Source organism: Peromyscus leucopus, chromosome 13 (genome assembly GCF_004664715.2).
Source record: "Peromyscus leucopus breed LL Stock chromosome 13, UCI_PerLeu_2.1, whole genome shotgun sequence".
Lineage (NCBI taxonomy): Eukaryota > Metazoa > Chordata > Mammalia > Rodentia > Cricetidae > Peromyscus > Peromyscus leucopus.
In genome coordinates, this window is record NC_051074.1 from 6,673,351 (window position 1) to 6,693,344 (window position 19,994).

Genomic DNA, 19,994 nt, shown 5'->3' on the forward strand with positions numbered 1-19,994 from the left:
GAGGTAATGTGACAGAATTTACAGCCAGTAAAAGATAATAAGCATCAACTTCCTGCCAACAAATTAGACAATTTTGCTGAAAGAGACAAATCTCTGTGAAAGCTTGCTTTAAGAGAAACAGCCTTCTACTTAGGAGAGAACGGGAGTTCACAGTTAGAAACCTCTTGCCAAGAAAACACCACATCCGCATAGCTTTGGTGGTGAACTTCATCAAACACATGAGACAATTTAAGATCTAGAAAAAGGAAGAGGGAGGAGAAGGGACTGCTTCTCAGGTCATTACTGAGATTGTATCACTGATGTTCAAATCAGTCAAAGATGGTGTAAGAACCATAGACTAATGTCTCTTATGAGTTTAAGTATAGACATTGTTGTTTTCCATATCATAGCAAATGAAAACCAATTATCATCTATCTATCCATCCATCCAACTCTCTATCCACTCATCCATGCATCCACCTATTATCTCTCTTTATCTATCTATCTATCTATCTATCTATCTATCTATCTATCTACTATCTCTCTATTTCTCTATTTATCATCTGTTATCTATCTATCCATCGATCCACCATTTTCCATCTATCCATTCATCTATCCATCCATCCATCCATCCATTTTCTATCTATCTATCTATCTATCTATCTATCTATCTATCTGCATACAATAATCAATGAGTGTAGTTAATAAACCCAGGAATGCAAGGTTAGTGTAACATCTGAAAATCAATGTTAAGAGACAAAGCAAGGTCATATGATCATTTCCATGCATATAAAAAAATTTAAGAAATCTCAATGTCCATATATAATACAAACTCTCAACAACCTAAGAATAGAAAGAGTGCTTTGTCTTTTAAAAAGACAATCTACAAGGCCCCTTCTAAGTAGTATTTCATACTATCGAATACTACTCAGCATGAAAAAGGAATGATCTCTGGGCTGTACACAACAACAATATAGGTGTGCGTCAGAGTAACTATGCTGAGGAAAAGAGTCCAGAGGAACTGTTGCTGAAATAGTGTGATATCCACATGCAAAAGCAAACACACACACACACACCCCCCAGTCACTTTGATCACCTCTCACAACATATTCAGACATAAACTCAAAATGGGTCATAGATTTTTCTGGATCAGCTCATTCTTGGCATATGACAGCGGGTCCCACAGTGCTTGAGACAGAAGAAAGATGTGTTGTTGTTGGTGGGGGTGGGGTGAGGACAGGCTTCATTGCATCTGTACACAATTGTTGGGGGAACCTATGGAGTGAACTGTGAGCTCAGAGGCAGCAAGATGGCCGTTTGGCTCCCCGAGATTTAGATCAGACACAGGACCATTGTGAATCCACGGCAGTGGGAATGGATCTAACTTATCTTGGGCTGATATCCGAGATCCAGGCACACTCCTGCAGCCAGGTTCCAAGTGCAGAACCTCTCCCACCATTAGCCTGCTTTTGTCTATTGAGTTTCCTGAGAAACTGCAGGACACAGTGTCTGGGGTTACTTTGGCCTTGAAGTTATAACTCGAGGTGATTGCAGTCTGGGCAAGATGAATCCAGATTTTAATGTAGGACTGTAAGATTTAAGTTTGTAGATGAGAACGTGGAAAACCTTCGTGGGCTTGGGTCAGGCAGAGAAGTTTTAGATAAAATAGCCCAACACATATCCTAAAAGAGTACAATTGACAAACTGAACTTTATCGAAATGAAGACCTATTCTTCACAGACATCAAGAGAAGATGATAGAAGGCAGAGGTTGGGAGCTGGTGCTTGTCAATCAGGTGTGATGAGGGCCTCGGACCCTCAATATATAAAGAGATCTCGAAGTTTTAACATGAAAATATCTGAACTGAACATCTGGACATAGGATCCGAACAGATAGCTCACCCAAGAAGAAATACGGATGGTAGATAAGTATGGGTTAAGTATCTGTGAATAAGTCCAATATAATTGGGAAATAATATAATCGGGGAAATGCACACTGAAGCCATGGTGCCTTTCCTCCCCCGAGTCTGCCTGCCTGCCTGCAATTCAAATGCCCGTGTTGCTGAAGGGAATGTAAATGGCCTAACTTGGCATACCACTGTGGTAGTAATCTTAAAGTTACCTTTGTTAACTCATCAGACAGTCCAGCTATTGCAACCCTAGGTTTACCAAAACGTAATAAAAGCTTATAAAAGGACACAAAAGCTCAGGGATATTTGATTTGCAACAGCCCCAAACTGGAAACAATTAACCGTCTTTCATCATCATCATCATCATCATCATCATCATCTTGCAGTAACTAGGGATTGAACTCACAATCACAATTGTGTGAATTCACAGAGCCTTACAAATCCGGTGAAGTGCCTTAACTTGAACTACATGCCCGAGTTCAAATATCTTTCAGTTAGGAATGGATAAAACACACTGTGGTACATCCACACCGTGAAATACTACTTAGCATGAAAAGGGAATGAACTATGGGATACCCACGACAATATGGATGTATCCCAGAAGAAGTATGTTGAGGGAGGGAAGCTAGAATATGAAATTTTAGAAAATGTGCAACTTCCTGACGTCCTTCACAAGGCTTTGGGCCCCTAGCATCTCCTACTCTGAACCCAGCGCCTAATGTCTTTGCCTGCTTGCTGCGCGGCGCGCCTCTAGGGGCAGAAGAACCCGGTAACTTTGGGCAGGTGGGGAGCAGAGGACCCCAGCAAGATCCAAGTGCGAAATGGAGTGATTTTATGTTATCGCCACTACAGAGAAAGCAGCCAAGCAATTATAACGCAAGGGCAGGGGCTAGATTATTCAAAAAGAAATGTTGGGACGACACAGCACAGGCAGGAAATCCCAACAGCAGCACCAAGGTCGCGGGTGGGGGATGGGGTGGGGGATGGAGTGGGGGATGGGGGTAGGCTTTGCTCCTCCCCGACCCCAGGCAGCGCAACCCGGGCGGGTGGAGTCCTTGCGGGTCTCGGAAGCCCCTGCCCGAGGAGCTAACCATTTATGTCACACTGTGACAATTATTCTGCATAAAATTATCATTAAAAACCCTAATTTTTCAGCTTCCAACCCCGCCAGTGGCCTTTTAGCATTCTTCAGCGCCGCGTCTGCAGGCCGTGATCAGAGGCTCATTACCGCGGCGTGGCGCCCCGCGCGCTCGCAATCAAGCGCTAATTAACCCGCCCGGGGCCGCGCCGGAGGGGCGGGGTCGAGGACGGTCCAGCGGCCGGTGGGGCGGGGTTCATGGCCTGGGGACTATCCCAACCTAGGCCCTAAAGATCCCAGCCTGGGGCTGTGAGTCAGGCTCATTGGCCTGGGAATTAGGTTCAGAATTCCAAGCCTGAGGACCAGGGTCAGGGTCTCTGATGTGGGGAGGAGGCTTAGGGTCCTTGGCTTGGAGCCTAGGGACAGGCTTGGGGCCTAGAGTCACAATCCCAGGTTTGGGGACTAGGGCACATAGGTCCTGGCCTGGGGACCAGATTCAGAAAATCTCCAGCATGCGGACTAGGGGATAGATAGGTACCCGGCCTGGGAAGTGGGGTCAGGGTCCCTAACCTAATCAGGGGCCTGAGAAAGAAGCAAGTATGGACCCAGGCCTGGAAACATGTGACCAAAGTGCAGACTTGGGTCTAGGCCTGAGACTTCCCAAATCTGGGTCCTGAGACCAGTCAGCGGTGCAGGGTTCAGCTTACCCCAGAGAGGCGGGTGTGCGGCACAGGTGCAGGGGTGCCAGGCCCTCGGCGCTGAGCAAATCTGGGTCTGCCCCGTGCTGCAGCAGCAGCCGGGTGCAGGCGGTATGGCCCCCGAGACAGGCCTCGTGTAGGGCACCGCGACCTCCGGGCCTGGCATCCGGATCGGCGCTGTGACCGAGAAGGTGTCGCACGCAGAACACGTGGCCGTGGGCTGCCGCGATGCACAGCGGTGTGGTGAGCTCCCGCTTGTACTCCAGGGTCCAGAGGCCTGGGAGGGGAAGGGAGGGGACTTGATGTAAGGCTGGGGTAGATGGATGGACTGGTGGGGCGGGAGCGCAATTTGCTAGAGTTGAAGGGTGAAACTACTTCTTAGAGGTGAAGTACCAGATGGATGTGTGCGCTGAGTCACTTGAGAGTAGAGTTAGAGATGCATACCCCAGACAGAGAGCAGAGAGACACACAGAGTGAAAGACAGGATCCACGGAGGAAGAAGAGAAGAGACTGGGGAGGGCGGCGATTGAGATTACTGCGAGATAAGGGGGAGTTCCCAGATGTGGGGCGACTGGAAATCTGGTAAAATTTGGAGTTAAAGGCTGGTCCAGGAGGAAGGATGAGATGAGATAGGATGTATGTATGTATGTGTGTGTATGTATGTATGTATGTATGTATGTATGTATGTATGTATGTATGTAATCTCAGTGCAGAAGGCATCTCTTCTAGGCTCTGGGTTGGGGGTAGCTTGAGAGAGGAGTGGGCTGTGGAATTTTCCAGAATCTAACCTTCTGCCGCCTACCCTTTCATCAGTAGAAGGAAACAAACATACAAAACAAACCCCATCACCAAGGTTTGCTGAAGGAAAGACTTCTGAAAAACAAAAAGTTGAGTGTTCATAGAAATGGCTGCTATGGAAGGCTGCTTTCATGCGGCTGTCCAAAGTCCACATGATTCTGGTGTGCATGTGCGTGCGTGCGTGCGTGCGTGCGTGCGTGCGTGTGTGTGTGTGTGTGTGTGTGTGTGTGTGTGTAGGGCTGTTCCTTCTCTATGGATGAATGAGCACACACTTTGTGTTTGGCTTCTCTGAACACTTCTCTGCTCTCATAAAGCCAGGGCAAGGTTGTTAGTGGCCAGGAGCACCTGTGGGACCGGGAGGTGTCCCCTGTGAATACCATCAAGGGACAGACGGCTTTCTGTAATGATGGAAGAATCAATAAGGTGCCTGTAATGAGCTGCACAGGAGACCCTTTCTGAGGCCACCTCCTTCCTGGGACACATGCTGGGCTGTTTTGAAAGCCCACACTCATTAATTATCTACCTGCATGTGGCAGAGAGTCCCAGCCTGCTGCTTGTCCCCAAGGCCCAGCCTTGAGCTTGCTGTTTGCTCAGTGTGGAAAGTGGGGAGGGATTGTCGTCACTGGTGTGGCGTGACAGTAGTCAGAGACCCAGGGATTGTGTGTGTGTGTGTGTGTGTGTGTGTGTGCCTGGGGTTGGGCTCACTTTTCTAGGGAAAACAGTCTGATTACAGGGATGGGGTGGGTCTTCCTTGAGGAGATTAACCCCTGTCTTCCTCAGGGACCACACCTTGAACTCCTGCTTTGGTGTGTTCCCCAAAATACAGACTCTGTTCACTTTTCCAGAGCCTTCGAAGTCCCTAGCCTACTCTGCTGCCTTCCCCGACCCCCACAGTTCTGTATGCCCACCCTGATGAGCCAAGACTCCCTAGGTCCTGGGCTGTACTGATAAGATTCCTTCACACTAACAAGAAAACCTAAACTTCTGGGCCCAAGAGATGACAAGGTTGATAAAACGCTTGCTCCGAAAATACAAGGACTTGAGTTTGATCTCCAGAACCTACATACAAAATCTGGGTATGGTGGTCCATGCTTGCAGCCCCAGTGCTGGGGAGATGGAGACCGGAAGACATTGGGCACATTGATCTGATAGCCTAGCCTAGTTGAGAGACTCTGTCTCAAGAATCAGTGTTCCCAGGGGCTGTCTCTGCTCTGGAGAGTCAGGGGACTGGGCAAACCACCAGGGAATCTAAATTTCCCCGAGCCCTTGCTTTCCTGGTCCTCACTGAGTCGGGGCTGATTAACTGGACTGGCATTTCCATGGCGCTCCAACGTCAGCACATTCTAGTGTCCTGCCCTGCAGATGTGTGTTCTAGGAAGGTGTGGAATACAGGGGTCAAAAGACTAAAGGGAGAAAAGGGACTACATTTCAGACTTTGGCAACATGAAAAAGATGGGGCCGGGGAGGGTGGCTTGCCAGGGATGGGTAGCATGTGATTTGAAAAATAAACAAAGCTTAGCATTTAAGCAGCTGACATTCTTGGTCTGAGACAGGAGAAGGAGGGAAGCCCAGAAAGATCCCACTAGGAGGTGGTGCAGTCCAGACTAGGATTGTCAGCACCCAGCCAGCAGGCCCCACGCTCCTTACTCTCTGCATAGCTCTTGGGCAGTGTTTGGGGTCCAGTTCTCCCTTCTCATGAGAGATATACACGGAAATATGCTGGTAAAGATTTACCTTTCCACATGCTTAGCCCTGCTAGAGCTCCCAGGTTAGGACTTGGGACACTGGTTACAGATCCTCAAATTCCCACGGTCTGCCAGAGCTGTGGTGGATTTCAACACAGCAGCGCACAGCAGGTGGGTGCCTAGTGCAGCCTACCAGCCCCAAAGCCTGAGTACATCTGGATGGCTCAGCACGTAGCAGTCACATCTGAGAGGCCCGAGTGTGCCCTGACACACAACACAAGGATCTACGGATTTACTTCCCCTTTCTTCTTTGTTTTCAGGCTTCTCTAGGTTCTAAGAGGAGGGTCTTGGTTCCTAGTGTTCTTCCCTCTGTTGAAGCTGTTTGGGTTTTAGGATGTCACTTGCACTGACGAGTTCCAGTGGTGTTCAGTGACTCACAGAAGGACCTCACACAGAGCTTCGTGTCAGAGGTTTGTCTAGTCTTCTGTGGCTCCCTCAGCTGCCAAGATCAACAGCTAAAACAAGGCTTTGCTTTCAAGGCAAGAGACACATCCAACATCACTGGACGGGTGCTTCTTATCCATCATTTTCCTTTTCATAGCCTGTCCCCCACCAGACCAGGCTTGTTTACAGAACTCCCGTAGTTACATGCTCCTGACAGGCCGTCTATGGACCCAACCTTCACACAGGATGCACACGTCCCCAGAGTGTTAGTCAAAGCTTAAAGACACACAACTGAGCTTTAGAGGAAGCAGGGTACCTGAGAGCCCAAAAGTGGCCAAGGATGTCACCTGCCACTCCATCTCTCCATTAGTGATCTCAAACACCATGTTGGCATCCTGGAAGAACTGGTCCATGAGGGACTGAATATGGTCCAGGTCTCCTGCAACCAATGCAGCATGGAACTCAAGCTTGGGAGTCCAAGCTCTGCCCTGAGGCTCTCTGTTCATCTTCTGGAAGATTTGCAGTTTTCTTCCAGCTGGGTCTGGTTGCCTCTCCATTGCAGAACAACTGATTTCAGGACGGGTTCTTTAGCAGAGGAAGAAGGCCTTACGGAGAGTGGGCTATTTCCATTGTCATTACTCAATTGTCCTCCGGTTGGAGCCCCATGGTGGTGTATTTATAACTCCTGTGGGTTCTGATGTGATAATGGTTACTTGATATGACTGGGGTCATGTGACTACTGAGATGTCACTGCGTTCTCTCCCTCCCTGATTGTATAGATGTTAACCCCAAAGGAAAAAAAAATGCTTCTGCCCATCTTGGTGCTGCTCTGCACATGTTGAGTCAAAGACAGACACTGGCCACATGTATTTATCCTGATGGACAGATGCAGCATTTCTCTTATTCACTGTTTAGTCAGGTGACCCCCAGCCTTACACAACATTGATGATACTTGTTCGTGCAGGTTAAGTGACTAGTTTGTAAATATGACCTCAGTGGCCAAAACACTTAGCAGATAAATAATATTCTCTCAGATTAAAAAAAAACATCATATTTAGAAATGGTAAGTAAGGGTCTTAAGAGGAAAGACATAGGGGGCCTGCATGCATGGCTACTGCTGCTTAAGGACTGTGGCATCCACTCGGGATAACAGGCTTGGAGAGAAAGAGGCAGGGCCAGGCTTGCTCAGTGACGTGGTCAAGCTGTGACCAGAGCCCATTGCATTGGTCTTTCAGAACCTGCTCCCTGTCCAACAGTCCACACTGCCCAGATCCCAGGGCTGACAGTGGCATCTGCTCAGAACTCCAGTCCAACTTCTAGAAGCTGCTTTGCAGGGAGGAGGGAGGAACTTGGTTTGGTGCTGAAGGAAGGATGCGATGGCTCCGGTGAGTCGCTGGAAGGAGACTGAGGCCCAATGCGGTCAGCCCTTTGCTCCCAGTGTGTATAGCGCTCAGGTCCTAACAGTGGTTTCTACACGGACAAATGTTTGACAGTTTCACGGTGCTTCGGAGATGGCACAACCAGTAAAGTGCCTGCTTTGCAAGCAAAGGACTTGAGTTCAGTACCCAGAACCCATGTGAAAAAGAAGTCGGGTGCAGTGATGTAAGCTTGTATTCCCAGGTCTGGGGAAGCACAGATGGGTGGATGCCTGGGACTCCCTGGCCAGCCAGCTTAGCCTAATTAATTAGTGATATTTCCAGACCAACACGAGATCTGTCTCCACTAAAGGTAGATGGCTTCTGAGGAATGACAACAGGCCATTAAGACTGTGTTTCAAGACATCCAGGCTATACCTCAAGCTGACAGCAAAACTTTGTAGTGTAGTCCACATGGCGCTGGTTCTGAGGTCCAGAAAGTGGCAAGAGTGAGGGGGTTCCAGAAAGCAGCCAAGGCCGTGTGATGTGTGGCAGGGTTAGATTCTCCGCAAGGAGGTCATGGGAAGCCATTGTCCAATGCTGTGACGGTGAAGCCTGAGTTTCGTTGGAGACCTCAGGACATCGGCGATGCTGGGATCATTGGATGTCCACCGACAAGCATTTCAGGCACAGGGTAGAGCTGGCCCAGGGGAATCGATGTGCGCTGCAGACTGCAGAGCTGGAGGGCGGGACTGGAGCTCAGACAGCAGATTTGGAGCCACGGGACTCGGTGTTTGTCCTGTCTTATAGGAGTTGGTGTTTGGTCCTGCTTTGGCCTACTCTTTCTTCGCTGTGCCTGCCCCCTCCCTTTTGGACTGGGGGTGTTTACTCTGTGCTGTTGGATATTGGAAGTATGTGACTTGCTTTTATATTTTACAGAAGCTCATAGTTAAGAACTTGTCTTGAGGGCCATCGAGATGGCTCAGCAGATAAACACCTGTTCCACAAGCCTGTCAAACTAAGTTCGATCCCTGGAACCCACATAAAGGTGAAGGAGAGAACCAACTCCACAGCTGTCCTCTGACTTCCACATACTCCCTCACACACAAACACAACCATAAGAAATACATAAGAAAGGAAAAAGGAGTTTGCCTTGAATCGCAGATGAGACTTTGAGTTCTCTCTCTCTCTCTGTGTGTGTGTGTGTGTGTGTGTGTGTGTGTGTGTGTGTGTGTGTGTGCATACTTGTAGATTGCACTTGCATGTAGAGGCCTGAAATTAATGGTAGCTCTCCATTTTATTTATTGAGGCTGTGTCTCTAACTGAATCCTGAGCTTGCTAGGTAGCCAGCTTGCCCAGGCTACCCCCACCCCCCATCTCTGCTTTCTCAGTACCAAGGTTGCATGTGGCCCTCAGGCCTGCCTGGCTTTTCCATGGGCATCTGGGGATCTGAACTAATGTCCTTGCACTTGTGTGGCAAGTGCTTTATCCGCTGAGCCAGCTGCTGGTCCTGGACATTCGAACAGTATTTGGACCATTAAAGACTATGGAGACGTTTGGAAACGAACTCAATGCACTTTGCATCATGAGATGAGAAAGAAGCTTTAGGCAGAATATGATGATTTAAAATGACATATTTGGGTGTCAAGCCGATGGAGGATGGAACTGTGATAGTTAATTTTCATTGTTAACTGGACTAAATTTAGAACCACAACAGATACAAACCTCTGGGTGTGCGTACAGGGTGTTTCCCAAAGGGTTTAACTGAGGTGGAAAGACCCCCTCCCTTCAGTGCGGGCAGCACCATCTCACCGGCTGGAGTCCTGGACTGAGTGGAAAGAAGGAAGGGAGCTGAGCATCAGCGTTCATCTCTCTCTGCTTCCTGGTTGTGGACAAGGTACGAGCAGCTGCCTGCCCCATGCTCCTGCAGCCACAGCTAGAGTGATTTTACCATCATACCTTCCCTGCGATGCAGACCGCGCCTTCAAACTTTGAACCCAGATAGACCCTTCCTTTGCTAGGTTGCTTTTCATGAATATTTTGTCACAGTGACGAGAAAGACAGTATACCCATCTTTGCTCTTGGTACAGACCCGAGTCACAGGCACAGGTGGGCGTGCACAGGCTGACCCAAAGGCTGGAGTCTGCCTGTGATGCTGGGACTTAGTTGCTTCACAGAGGAGGATCTCAGGATATACTAGATAGAGGGTATGGCTGTCTGTCTGTCCACCGGGGATGCCTCCACACAGGTAGACAGGGGGTGCTGGCTGTGCAGAGGGCCAGAGGGTTCACTGATGAGAGCTAGTGTGGCTGGAGGGGCTTGGCCATGAGCTACAGCTCCCTTTCTCATTCCAGCAGCAACCTTAAGTGTTTCCAGTTCCGAATGCAGGCGCCGCACCGTCTTATTCTCCTGAAATGGATGGTCATCAGATCCATTTCTAGAGCGCTCCTGGAATATGGGGCAACTTGAGCGTGCCCCTCACTTTATACTGGAGGATGTTTTCCAAGCCGTTGTAATCTGCCATTGGATGTTTTTAAGAGGGCTGGAGGGGACCTCAGGATGAAATGGGCTGCACTCTAGGCTAAATTTAGCTTCCTGTGTGTTTTAGCCAGTTCACTCGATGTCTGAACTGGAATTCAGTAGCTAGGGAGTAGAACTTTAAAAATAACTCCTGGCAGGCAGTGCCGCCTTTGCAAGTGGGACATGAAGATGACCTCACAAACTGGGCAGAGAGCTGGCTTTTCTTTTTCCAGAACAAGAATAGAAGCATTGTTGACTATCACATTAAATAAATAAACCAACCATTTCTTTCCTTTAGTCATTCATCAAACATTACGTTTTTGGGGTATGTTGTAAGGTTTCAGAGGTTCAGAAATGAAAACCCCATCTGCAAGGATCACACAGAAAAAAAAAAAACTGTCTGGAAGACCCTAACAAGAGCCATTTAGTCTTCCTGGCCACCAGCGGTGGGAAGTCCCATGGGGTGAGAGCCACACTCTTTTCTGACACAGTGCTCCGGGTTGGGCTCCTTACCTGCTTCTGTCTCTAAGTGACACTGCCCATGTATACCTAGCCAAGTGTTCCCACATGCTCTTTGCCCGCCCCCTCTCTTTCCTCTCCCTTCATGCCCCTCTTCTTCCTCTCATCCTCACCCCTTTCAACTCAGTCAAAGTCAGTGCACAGACCCAAGAATCGACTCAGGCTTTACTTTCTTCCTCAAGCCTAGTCCACATGGAAACCAAACTTGTTTTAAATGTGAATTTGTGGATAAGTTGCTGAAAAACTGTCCAAACCTGAGGAACTATGGCCAAACAGAAGGACTAGAGTCTTTAGTTTTACTTTTCAAATGCAGAACAAATTGAGATTCCTTAGACTAGAGAACATCACACGAGGTGTGTCTGGAGAAGCCTCCACGGGATTGGGAAAGATGGTCTGGGGATGTTTCAAAAATGAGTGTCACTTGTAGATCTGGGGGTCAATGGGAGTCTGTCAAGGTGAGCAGGACAAAGTGTGGCTTGGGATGCGATTGTTCGTTACTATACAGGGGCGTGAGGTAAGAGGTGTGTGCGCTTCAACCTGAGATGGGTGGTATCCTGAAGACTTCAGAGAAGACGAAAAACTGTGCTTCTTTGGAAAAGAAAATCTGAATGAGTGATTCACAGTGGAGCAGGGCCATGCACGATGCCTCAGAGCAGTGCCTAATACTTTGGTTGCAAAATGGGATCCCCCGAGGAGCTAGAAAAGCCAGGGATGACAAGACCCCAGCTTGAAGACTCTCTTGTGCTGTGCTAGGCTGCGACCTGGGCATTGGGACCAATGGGACCTCTGAGTGTTTCTATCTGCGGTCAGGTTGAGACCATGCTCCAGAAGGGAGCCGGGGACACTGTAAAATGCTGCCTTAAGGTCTGCCCTGTGTGTCCACTGATGGGTGATTTGTATGAATATGAATATATGAGGGGAAACGGCGAGCCTCAGAGATGCACTCAGGTTCCAAACGACCTCAGCAGGCCAGAGCAGTGGGCGGAGTCAGTGTTACAAACCAGTGGGGAAACTCCGGGCATATAGGAAGGATCCTGTTTCTTGTGAATCGAGGGTATCAGCCTGCTACTCACGGCTTTGAACCCTTCTGTTTACGGCCCTAGAGCATTTTTTTCTTGTCATCCAGCTCAGAGGCAGTTGATGCCAAGGGCATACTGATGTTTGCACCCAAATTTAGGTGACACAAATGTAGCAAGTTATTTGGAGTTATTTTAAACCATCAAAGCATGTCTGTACAGAAGGGTGACTTGTGTCAGTGAAGGGTCAGTTCAAGTTCACTTAGTTGGGCTTTCAGAACCCTGAGTCCTTCCTGGAGTCCCCAAGCAACTGTGCTTTGCTGCCTGGGGTCTCCTTTGATCTCTGTTTTGAAGGCTGCACGCATCTGGTTCTGCCTCCACATTGGCTCACAGTTGGTCTGATTTTTCTTGGCTAGTGTCTTGTTTCCCAGTTAGATTACTAACTTACCATGTATCAACATTAGCAGTTATATTGAAGATGGGAGTGGATTTTCACCTCACACAGCCTTAGCAGACTTTTCTCTCTAGTTCCTCTTCCTGTCTTGGGTGTTGCCATTAAAACCAACCTTCCTTCCTTCCTTCCTTCCTTCCTTCCTTCCTTCCTTCCTTCCTTCCTTCCTTCCTTCCTTCCTTCCTTTCTTCCTTCCTTCCCCCTCCCACCCTCCCTCCCTCCCTCCCTCCCTCCCTCTTTCTTTCTTTCTTTCTTTCTTTCTTTCTTTCTTTCTTTCTTTCTTTCTTTCTTTCTTTCTTTCTTTCTTTTTTTTTTTTTGGTTTTTTGAGACAGGGTTTCTCTGTGTAGCTCTGGCTGTCCTGGATCTCGCTCTGCAGACCAGGCTGGCCTCGAACTCACAGAGATCTGCCTGGCTCTGCCTCCTGAGTGCTGGGATTAAAGGTGTGCACTACCATCGCCCGGCAAAACCTCTCTTCTTGCAGTGAGGTTCCACAGATGTTCTGACCAAGGAGCTGGTCCTCCCTGCAAATTCTTCTGAAGGCTGTTCTCTCCTAGAAAGAGGATTGCTAATGAATTTAATCTGCCCCAAGTCAGCAGATATCATCATTTTGTTTCTTCAGACGAACTAACAGATGGCGCCACTTTGACGTGCACGCCCTGTTTGTACGGCAAACGGGGCAGGGCTCTAAACAAACGGAATCGCAGAGCATGAATGAATGGAGGAGAAGGAAGGGAGAAATCAAGGCAGGAGAGGATGCTCAGCTTCTGTCTGAGCGGGGAATGAGGAGCCGCTTCTCCACCCTTGAGCCAGGTGGTAACTGGATTTGAATATCATATTGCAGAGAGATTATTTGGAGATTTAAATAAGTGTGATGCTTTGCCCACAGGAGGACACAAACTCATCTTTCCTAACTATCTTGTCACGGAGACAGCTGATGAGAGAGATTTTTTTCTTTGCCTCTGGATCCAGGGGGATGAAGGTGAATCCTATCCCCCGATGACAATGGTTTGCTCACATGGTGGAGTCTGAGCGGTGATTCTTATCTTCATGGGGTGCCAGGGTCTTGATTTTCTGTAACGGAGCTGACAAAAGGTCATCTTTTTTTCTCCCAAACAGCATCTAAATGTTCATACTCTTGGGACTTGGTGGGACAGTCCAGCCAGGTCTGAATGTTAGGCTGGTGGCTTGAGGACAGGACTGACCTCTTTCTCTTGGGCAGCAATTTTCTATGTGACCCAGCCAAGAGGAAGGGCTTCCGAAGCCGGACATCGATGCCATTTCCCCATGCTCTCCAGGTAGAACCAGTGCTTGGCTTTCTTCCCGGGCCATTGAAACGTCTCTAGTTGCCTGCTGGGGCCGTGTGTCCACGGAAGTGAAAAGTTGAAGGGCAAGAAGTCACAGTCACATGGACTCTTCGGAGTCTTTGCATATGCCCTTAAATGCGCTCACTCGCATCGCTGGCCCAGGCAGTGTGGCCCTTTCTGTAAATGGCCAGTGTGGTGGTTTGAACGAGAAATGTCCCCCGCAGGCTCAGGTATTTAAACATTGGTTCCCAGTTGGTGGTGATGTTTGGGGAGGTTCTGGAACCTTCAGGTCATGGAGCCTTACCGGAGGAAGTATGCCACTGGGAGTAGGTTTGGAGAGTTTATAGTCTCACCCCACTTCAAGTGCGCCTTCTCTGTGCCTCGTGTGTAGTCTAGGGGTGATCTCTCGGCTTCCTGTTCCCACGGCCTGTTGTCACACCCTCCCCATCATTATGGCATATAACCCTCTCGTTATAGCTCAAATAAAGTTCCTTCTGGTCATGGCATTTTATCACAGCAACAGAAAAGTATCTAATACTGCCACCTTCGAGATTCCTTTGGATCCCAGGCTGATGGTATCTCTTCCAACAGCCCCACAGGTGCATCCTGGGTCACTGGCTCTCTCAACCCCCTTCTCATCCCAGTCTCTCTGGCAGTTTTAGAAGGCCACCTTCCTCCATCCCACACTCTGCATTTACTTTTATCATTATTGTTTTGAATGGGAAGCCTGGCAGGTGCGCAAAGCTCCATTTTTTACTTCCAAGACACAGCTACTCGAGTTAGTTGCGCAGACATTAATATGAGGAATGTTAAAGTGTCTTAACCTTTTCTCTGAATGACAATGTGAATACAGCACACCTCATTTAACAAAACATTAAAACATTTACTTCCTCAGATCAAGTGTATCTATTAATAATGACTTAAATTATCTGTACCAATTTCACATTATTAAGAAATCTCATTTCCATCGTGCAGAGGAACAAAATACGGGCGCGTGGGGTGGGGGTGGGGGTGGGGGTGGGCGCAAACCACCCCTGTAACTTATTTTCCCTGATGTGCTACACAGCCCAGCCCAGGCAATATAAAGCCGCAAGGTCTGGCCCCGTCACTGACATGATCTCCGCTAAAGGTCAAGCACCATTTGTGCGGACAGCCCACAAGGGCTTTTTGGGACCCAGGATGCAAAGGTGCCCTTGAATGTGAGCCGCCACCATGGCTGAACGCAAGGCAGAGCCACCAAATACTCCTCCTGCAGGACCGCGTGGCAACAACTCTGTCAGGACATTTACAGAGCGTAGGGCTAGGGCTGGGGAGCCTGTCACGGAGCATGCCATGCCCAAGGAGGCGACGTTCTCTTCGCAACTCTCCTGGGGATATAATGACATGGTAAAATTGCAGCTTCTGCCTCTTGAGACAAATTGCGTGCTCGGCCTGATTGTTTGCTGTGAATCTCACACGGGGAGCAGGATGCTTCCCTCTTGAGGTCGGTTTGGTCTGATTGTTGTGCTGCGCGAGCTCCGTGACCCTGTTTGAAAGCAGACCTTACTGGGGCCTCTTCCCGTCCTTTCACAAAGGGCCAAGTAAAGCCAGCTTCCTCTGATGGATGGAAAATTCTCTGGACCTCTTTCTCCAAAGTTTTCTTTTGTCACATTTATTGATTTTCCTAGTGTGTGTGTATATGTGTGTGTACGTGCTTGTATGATTGCCTGAGGTCATGTGCCAGCGAGCACCCGAGCAGGCTCTCTCATGGGGCATGTGTGGAGGTCAGAGGAAGGGCTTCAGAGTCTCTTCCTCCCTCCCACCATGTGGGTCCCAGGGACAGAACTCAGGTTGTCACGTCTGGAGGTAAGCACCTTTATCACCAAGCCATCTTTCTGGCCCTGGACTTATTTCTTATTAGAAAAAAAAATGGCATTAAACCTCCAACAGGAAAAATTACATAAACTAAATGAATTTAAACAAACACAATACCCAAATTTACTAATTTAAAGTGTAAGTTGGTGGCTGGAGAGACGACTCAGTGAGTACCGTGCTGACAAGCATGAGGATGTGCATCCAGACTCCTGGTACCCACAAAAGCGACTGGCATGGTGGGCATGACCAACCAACCACCTGTACTCCCAGTGCTCTGGGCAGAGACGGGATTCCCCAGCTCTGGGGTCAATCAAGAGAGTCCGCCTCAACGTATAAGAGGACAAGACATCAAGGAAGACAACCTACACCAACTTCTGTCCTGTGCATGCCCTCACGTGCGCTCACACCTGCACATACACACACTCCCCCACACACTTGAACATGCACGTGCACACCAGACACACATACACGTGCGGAAAATGTAAGTTAGGGCTGGGGATGTAGCTCTGTTGATAGGGTGCTTGCTTAGTGTGTATCAAGCCCGGGGTTCAAGCCCCAGCACCACCTAAGACTGGATATGATGGAGCATGCCTGTAATCCTGGCACTTAGGAGGTGGAAGAAAGAGGATTGGAAGTTCAAGGTCATAGTTCAAGTTCAAGCTCAGCTACATAGCAAATTGGAGATCAGTCTGAGCTAAATGAGACCCTACCTCAAAAAATACAATGTCAGTTACATTTTCTGGCTAGATCACGAAAGGGTTTCTTACAAAACTGGGTTTTGGAAGTCCGTTGATGCTGATGGAGGGTTCATTTCTACTGGACTGGGGACATACATGTATGGAGTTAATGTATACAAAGCTCGCTTCAGTTACTAGAAGCAAATGGATAGTGTGGAAGCTCCTGGATTGTGAGGCCAGCAGGAGATGGACAAGGTAGCCATTAGCAGTGACTGGAACTGCGTCATCAGAGGCCTGAGCATTTGTGCTTTGGTTACCTAGGGTAAGGTAAGGTGTCGGAGTAGCTGGAGGCCACAGCAGGTGCCTTCCAAAGGTGGCACATGCACAGAGCAGGGGGAAGTGGGTGTGTTTCTCTCTGGGGTGTGTGCTTCCTCCCTGATTGTTACAGGGGAGCAAACCCCGTTATTCTTCACTGAGAAGGAAGGCACAGCGCTATGATACCCAGGGTGGTGTTCTGGAGTCTAGATGGAAGGGATATAGGTAGAAAACAGACCGGTCTGGCAGAGGGCCTGAGGGTGGGAGCTGACGGTCGGCACAGGCTGAAACTCCCACTTGTAAGAAAGGGTTGGCACCCCAGGTGTCAGCGCCCTCAGGATGGAGCACAGTCGTAGACAGTCTCCCGACTCACTACTTCCCAATGGAGCCAGGAGTAATGATGGCTTCAGGTCCCAGTGGAGAGATCTGACGTTTTCACCTGAAAACTGTGACAAGCCACATGGGCTCCGCAGCTGCAGGGTCAGGCCTGAGTCACCGCTTCCCCTAAGCATGCGTTCTAGGTTGATCCGAGCCAGTATGCCACGAGGCCAGCTCTCCCCAGTTTCCGACTGTGAACCCCAGGGCTTCCTGGAAGGAGGAATTGGCATATTTCCAGTATCCAGAGAGCCTGAAGGTCTCTGAGGCTGAGAGAGTTTCAGGATGGACCCCCTTGCTGAGGTGTAGTTTAGTTTTCCAATCACCTGAGGTGAAGGACCAGGGCTTTCTTTTTCATTTTTTTTTTTTTTGGAGGTTTCCCAATTTGTTATAGACTTGATACTTTTTCCATATCCATTGAAAAGTAATTACTGGAGAAAACAAAATGAAAACAGACTTGGAAGTCCATGATCTTGCCTATGAAACTGTGCTAGTGTATCAAATCGCTACAAACATTTCTAAAGGCTAGCAGTCAAACATTTCCCCGAGAGACACTCGCCTCCCAGCAGACTAAGGGTGGCACTGGAGTGTGGATCAGGCTTTAGAGTCATATCTGAAAGGTGAAAGGAGACTGGGAGGGGATGGCTGGGGCAGGCAGGTCATTTAGTGTTTGCCCTAAAACTTAAACCATGGGCCGTGGGGTAGAGGATGCCAAACTTATGCTGTGAAGCACCAGACAGTAAATGTTTTAGATTTTATGGGCTTCATGGTCTTTATGAAAACTACTCAGCTCTGTCTTTGGGAGATATAAATAGCTGGAGATGGTTTGGAAACAAAGGAGGTGGCTATGTGCCAATAAAACTTTATTCATATAACCAGTTGGCTGACTTTTGCTGTAGGTGGTAAGGACTGCCTTAGTTTCTTTTCCTGTTGCTTTGATAAAATGCTCCAAGAAGAACAACTGAAGAGAGACAGGTCTTAGTGACTCACAGACCAAGAGTGAAGTTCATCATGGTGGGGCAGTAAAGGTGGCAGGAGCCTGAAGCAACCATCACATGACATCCACAATCGGGAAGTGGAGGGTGATGACTGTGTCAGCTCCCTTTCTCCGCTTGTACAGCTAAGGGGATGGTGCCGCCCACAGTGGGCATGCTCAGAGGTGCATCTCCCAGGCGATTCTAGTCTGTCAAGTTGACAGAGAACACCAGCTGTCACAGAAACCTTTGCTGGCTTGTGGCAAGGAGCACTGTACCAACTCATCTCCAAGTCTGCTTTCCACTCCCTCTTGCCAATGGACATGCTCTTCTTTATTACGAGGTAACTGTGACTCTCCCATGGTAACCAAATGCCCAGACATCCAGCCAGACCCTGCCTCCCATCTCTACCTCGGGCATACAGAGCTTGGATCTGTAAATTCATATCTTTAACCACTCATCCTGGAAAATGTGGGGTAGTTATTCCTTCGATCATTTTTTAAAAATATTATTACATTTATCCATTTATTTTATATTCCAATGGCAGTTTTTCCCTCCCTCCTCCCCTCCAATTCTCTCCACCCACCTCTCCTCCGCCCTCCTCTCCACCGAATCCACTCCTCCTCTGTTTCTGTTCAGAAGGGGCAGGGCCTCCCACGGGTGTCAACAAAGCATGGCATTTGATCTTTTTTTCCTTGCCCCGTTCTGCCTGTTTCTTGGACGCCAGCTCTGCATGTCAGGTTTTTACCCCATGTGACAGTCCACTGTCATTTTATTTTCATTCACTTTCCTTTCTGTTCTCCGGGTTGGGAACTTTATGCTGATGTTTTCAAGTTTCCCCCTCTCCTTCCATCTCCTCTTCGATCTGCTGTGAAGTCTTTCGTAGATGAGAACAAGATCAGCCCCGGCATCAAGGAAGGGGACATGCTTGGGCACATGGCACTGTCCTAAGGATTTTATCAGTAAGGGAGGGAGAGATGGGGAAGCACAGGTGGTGTGTGTCTTGGCACCCAACTCTCTACCTCCACCCTTCCTATGTGTGTTAAAGAATTGTAAGTTTTCTTTCAAAACCGTATGCTCCCATTCCTCTGCCTAATGGCTGCTCATCATCTCTTTAGACAAGTGTCGACACTAACGCCTTGGACTCTAGTCTCACACAACAGTTCCGACCCCCCCTCCCTGCTCTGATGTCCACATCCTTGGGTCCATTTGGGTCCCACTGCCCTGGACAACGTCTCAGACCCTCTGTGTCCCTCACCCCTGCTGAGTTCATCACAGCCTCTGGAGAGTTGCTCATCCGTCCAAGGCCAACCTGAATATCCCATAATCCACCTGGTCTGAAAATATTGACCACTGTCTAGCTGGATGTGGAGAAGAAGGTCAAAGTCAGCTTGCCCTCCATATCCAGGTCCTGATGTTGGTGTCAAAAGGCAGGGGTGTATGGGACTAGGAAGGTCGACCCTGGCTTCAGAGAGCATGCCTGCCATGGCATTCTGGCTTTGCCATGTTTCCGAGGCACAGCACCATTTTCAGGAGCTGGAGTCCTCTCAGGCAGGCAGAAAACCTCTCTCCTAATTCCTCCCTTCCCTTTTGTTCTTCCCAAACCAAGCTCTCCAGTGTGCTTGGCAGTGATGCTAATGGGGAGATGCCATCAGCATACATTACCGTTTTATTAGTCTGTTTCTCCATTTTGATTCTGAAAATATCCTGATTTAGTCTAATTGCAATTTCACTGTGTTCCACAGGCAGGGACGGTAGGGATGGTTCGTCCTGGGGGTGGTGGTGGTGGTGGTGGCGGAGACGCGACCTGGTAGGATTTTTCTTCCTGCCCATATGTCTTTGAAGCTGGACCATTAGCTCTAAGGCATGCATTTCATCTCTTCACAGTGTGACTCAACCTGCTTCTGGGACAAGGAAGCGCCCAGGGTGTGCATCTTGCAGAAAGCAAAGAAACACTCTAATTCTAGGTATTTTTGCGTTATCTAATGCGGGAGCAGTTCCTGTAGCCATCTTATTCCTAAATAATTTAACTATATTCAAAGA

General features: G+C 48.7%; 1 protein-coding gene across 2 annotated transcripts in view; it reads right to left on the reverse strand.

Moving 5' to 3' along the window:
* The window catches only part of Asb18 (ankyrin repeat and SOCS box containing 18), a 59,780-nt gene that overhangs the window by 30,315 nt on the left and 9,471 nt on the right, over positions 1-19,994 (reverse strand). The window contains exons 2-3 of one of the 2 annotated variants that reach the window (XM_028880383.2): positions 6,907-7,029; positions 3,673-3,940 (exon numbers count right to left, since the gene is read on the reverse strand). In XM_028880383.2, the coding sequence (XP_028736216.1) occupies positions 3,673-3,940; positions 6,907-7,029 (391 nt within the window). The remainder of the gene's footprint in view (positions 1-3,672; positions 3,941-6,906; positions 7,030-19,994) is intronic. The other variant, XM_028880382.2, reaches the window with a different exon arrangement.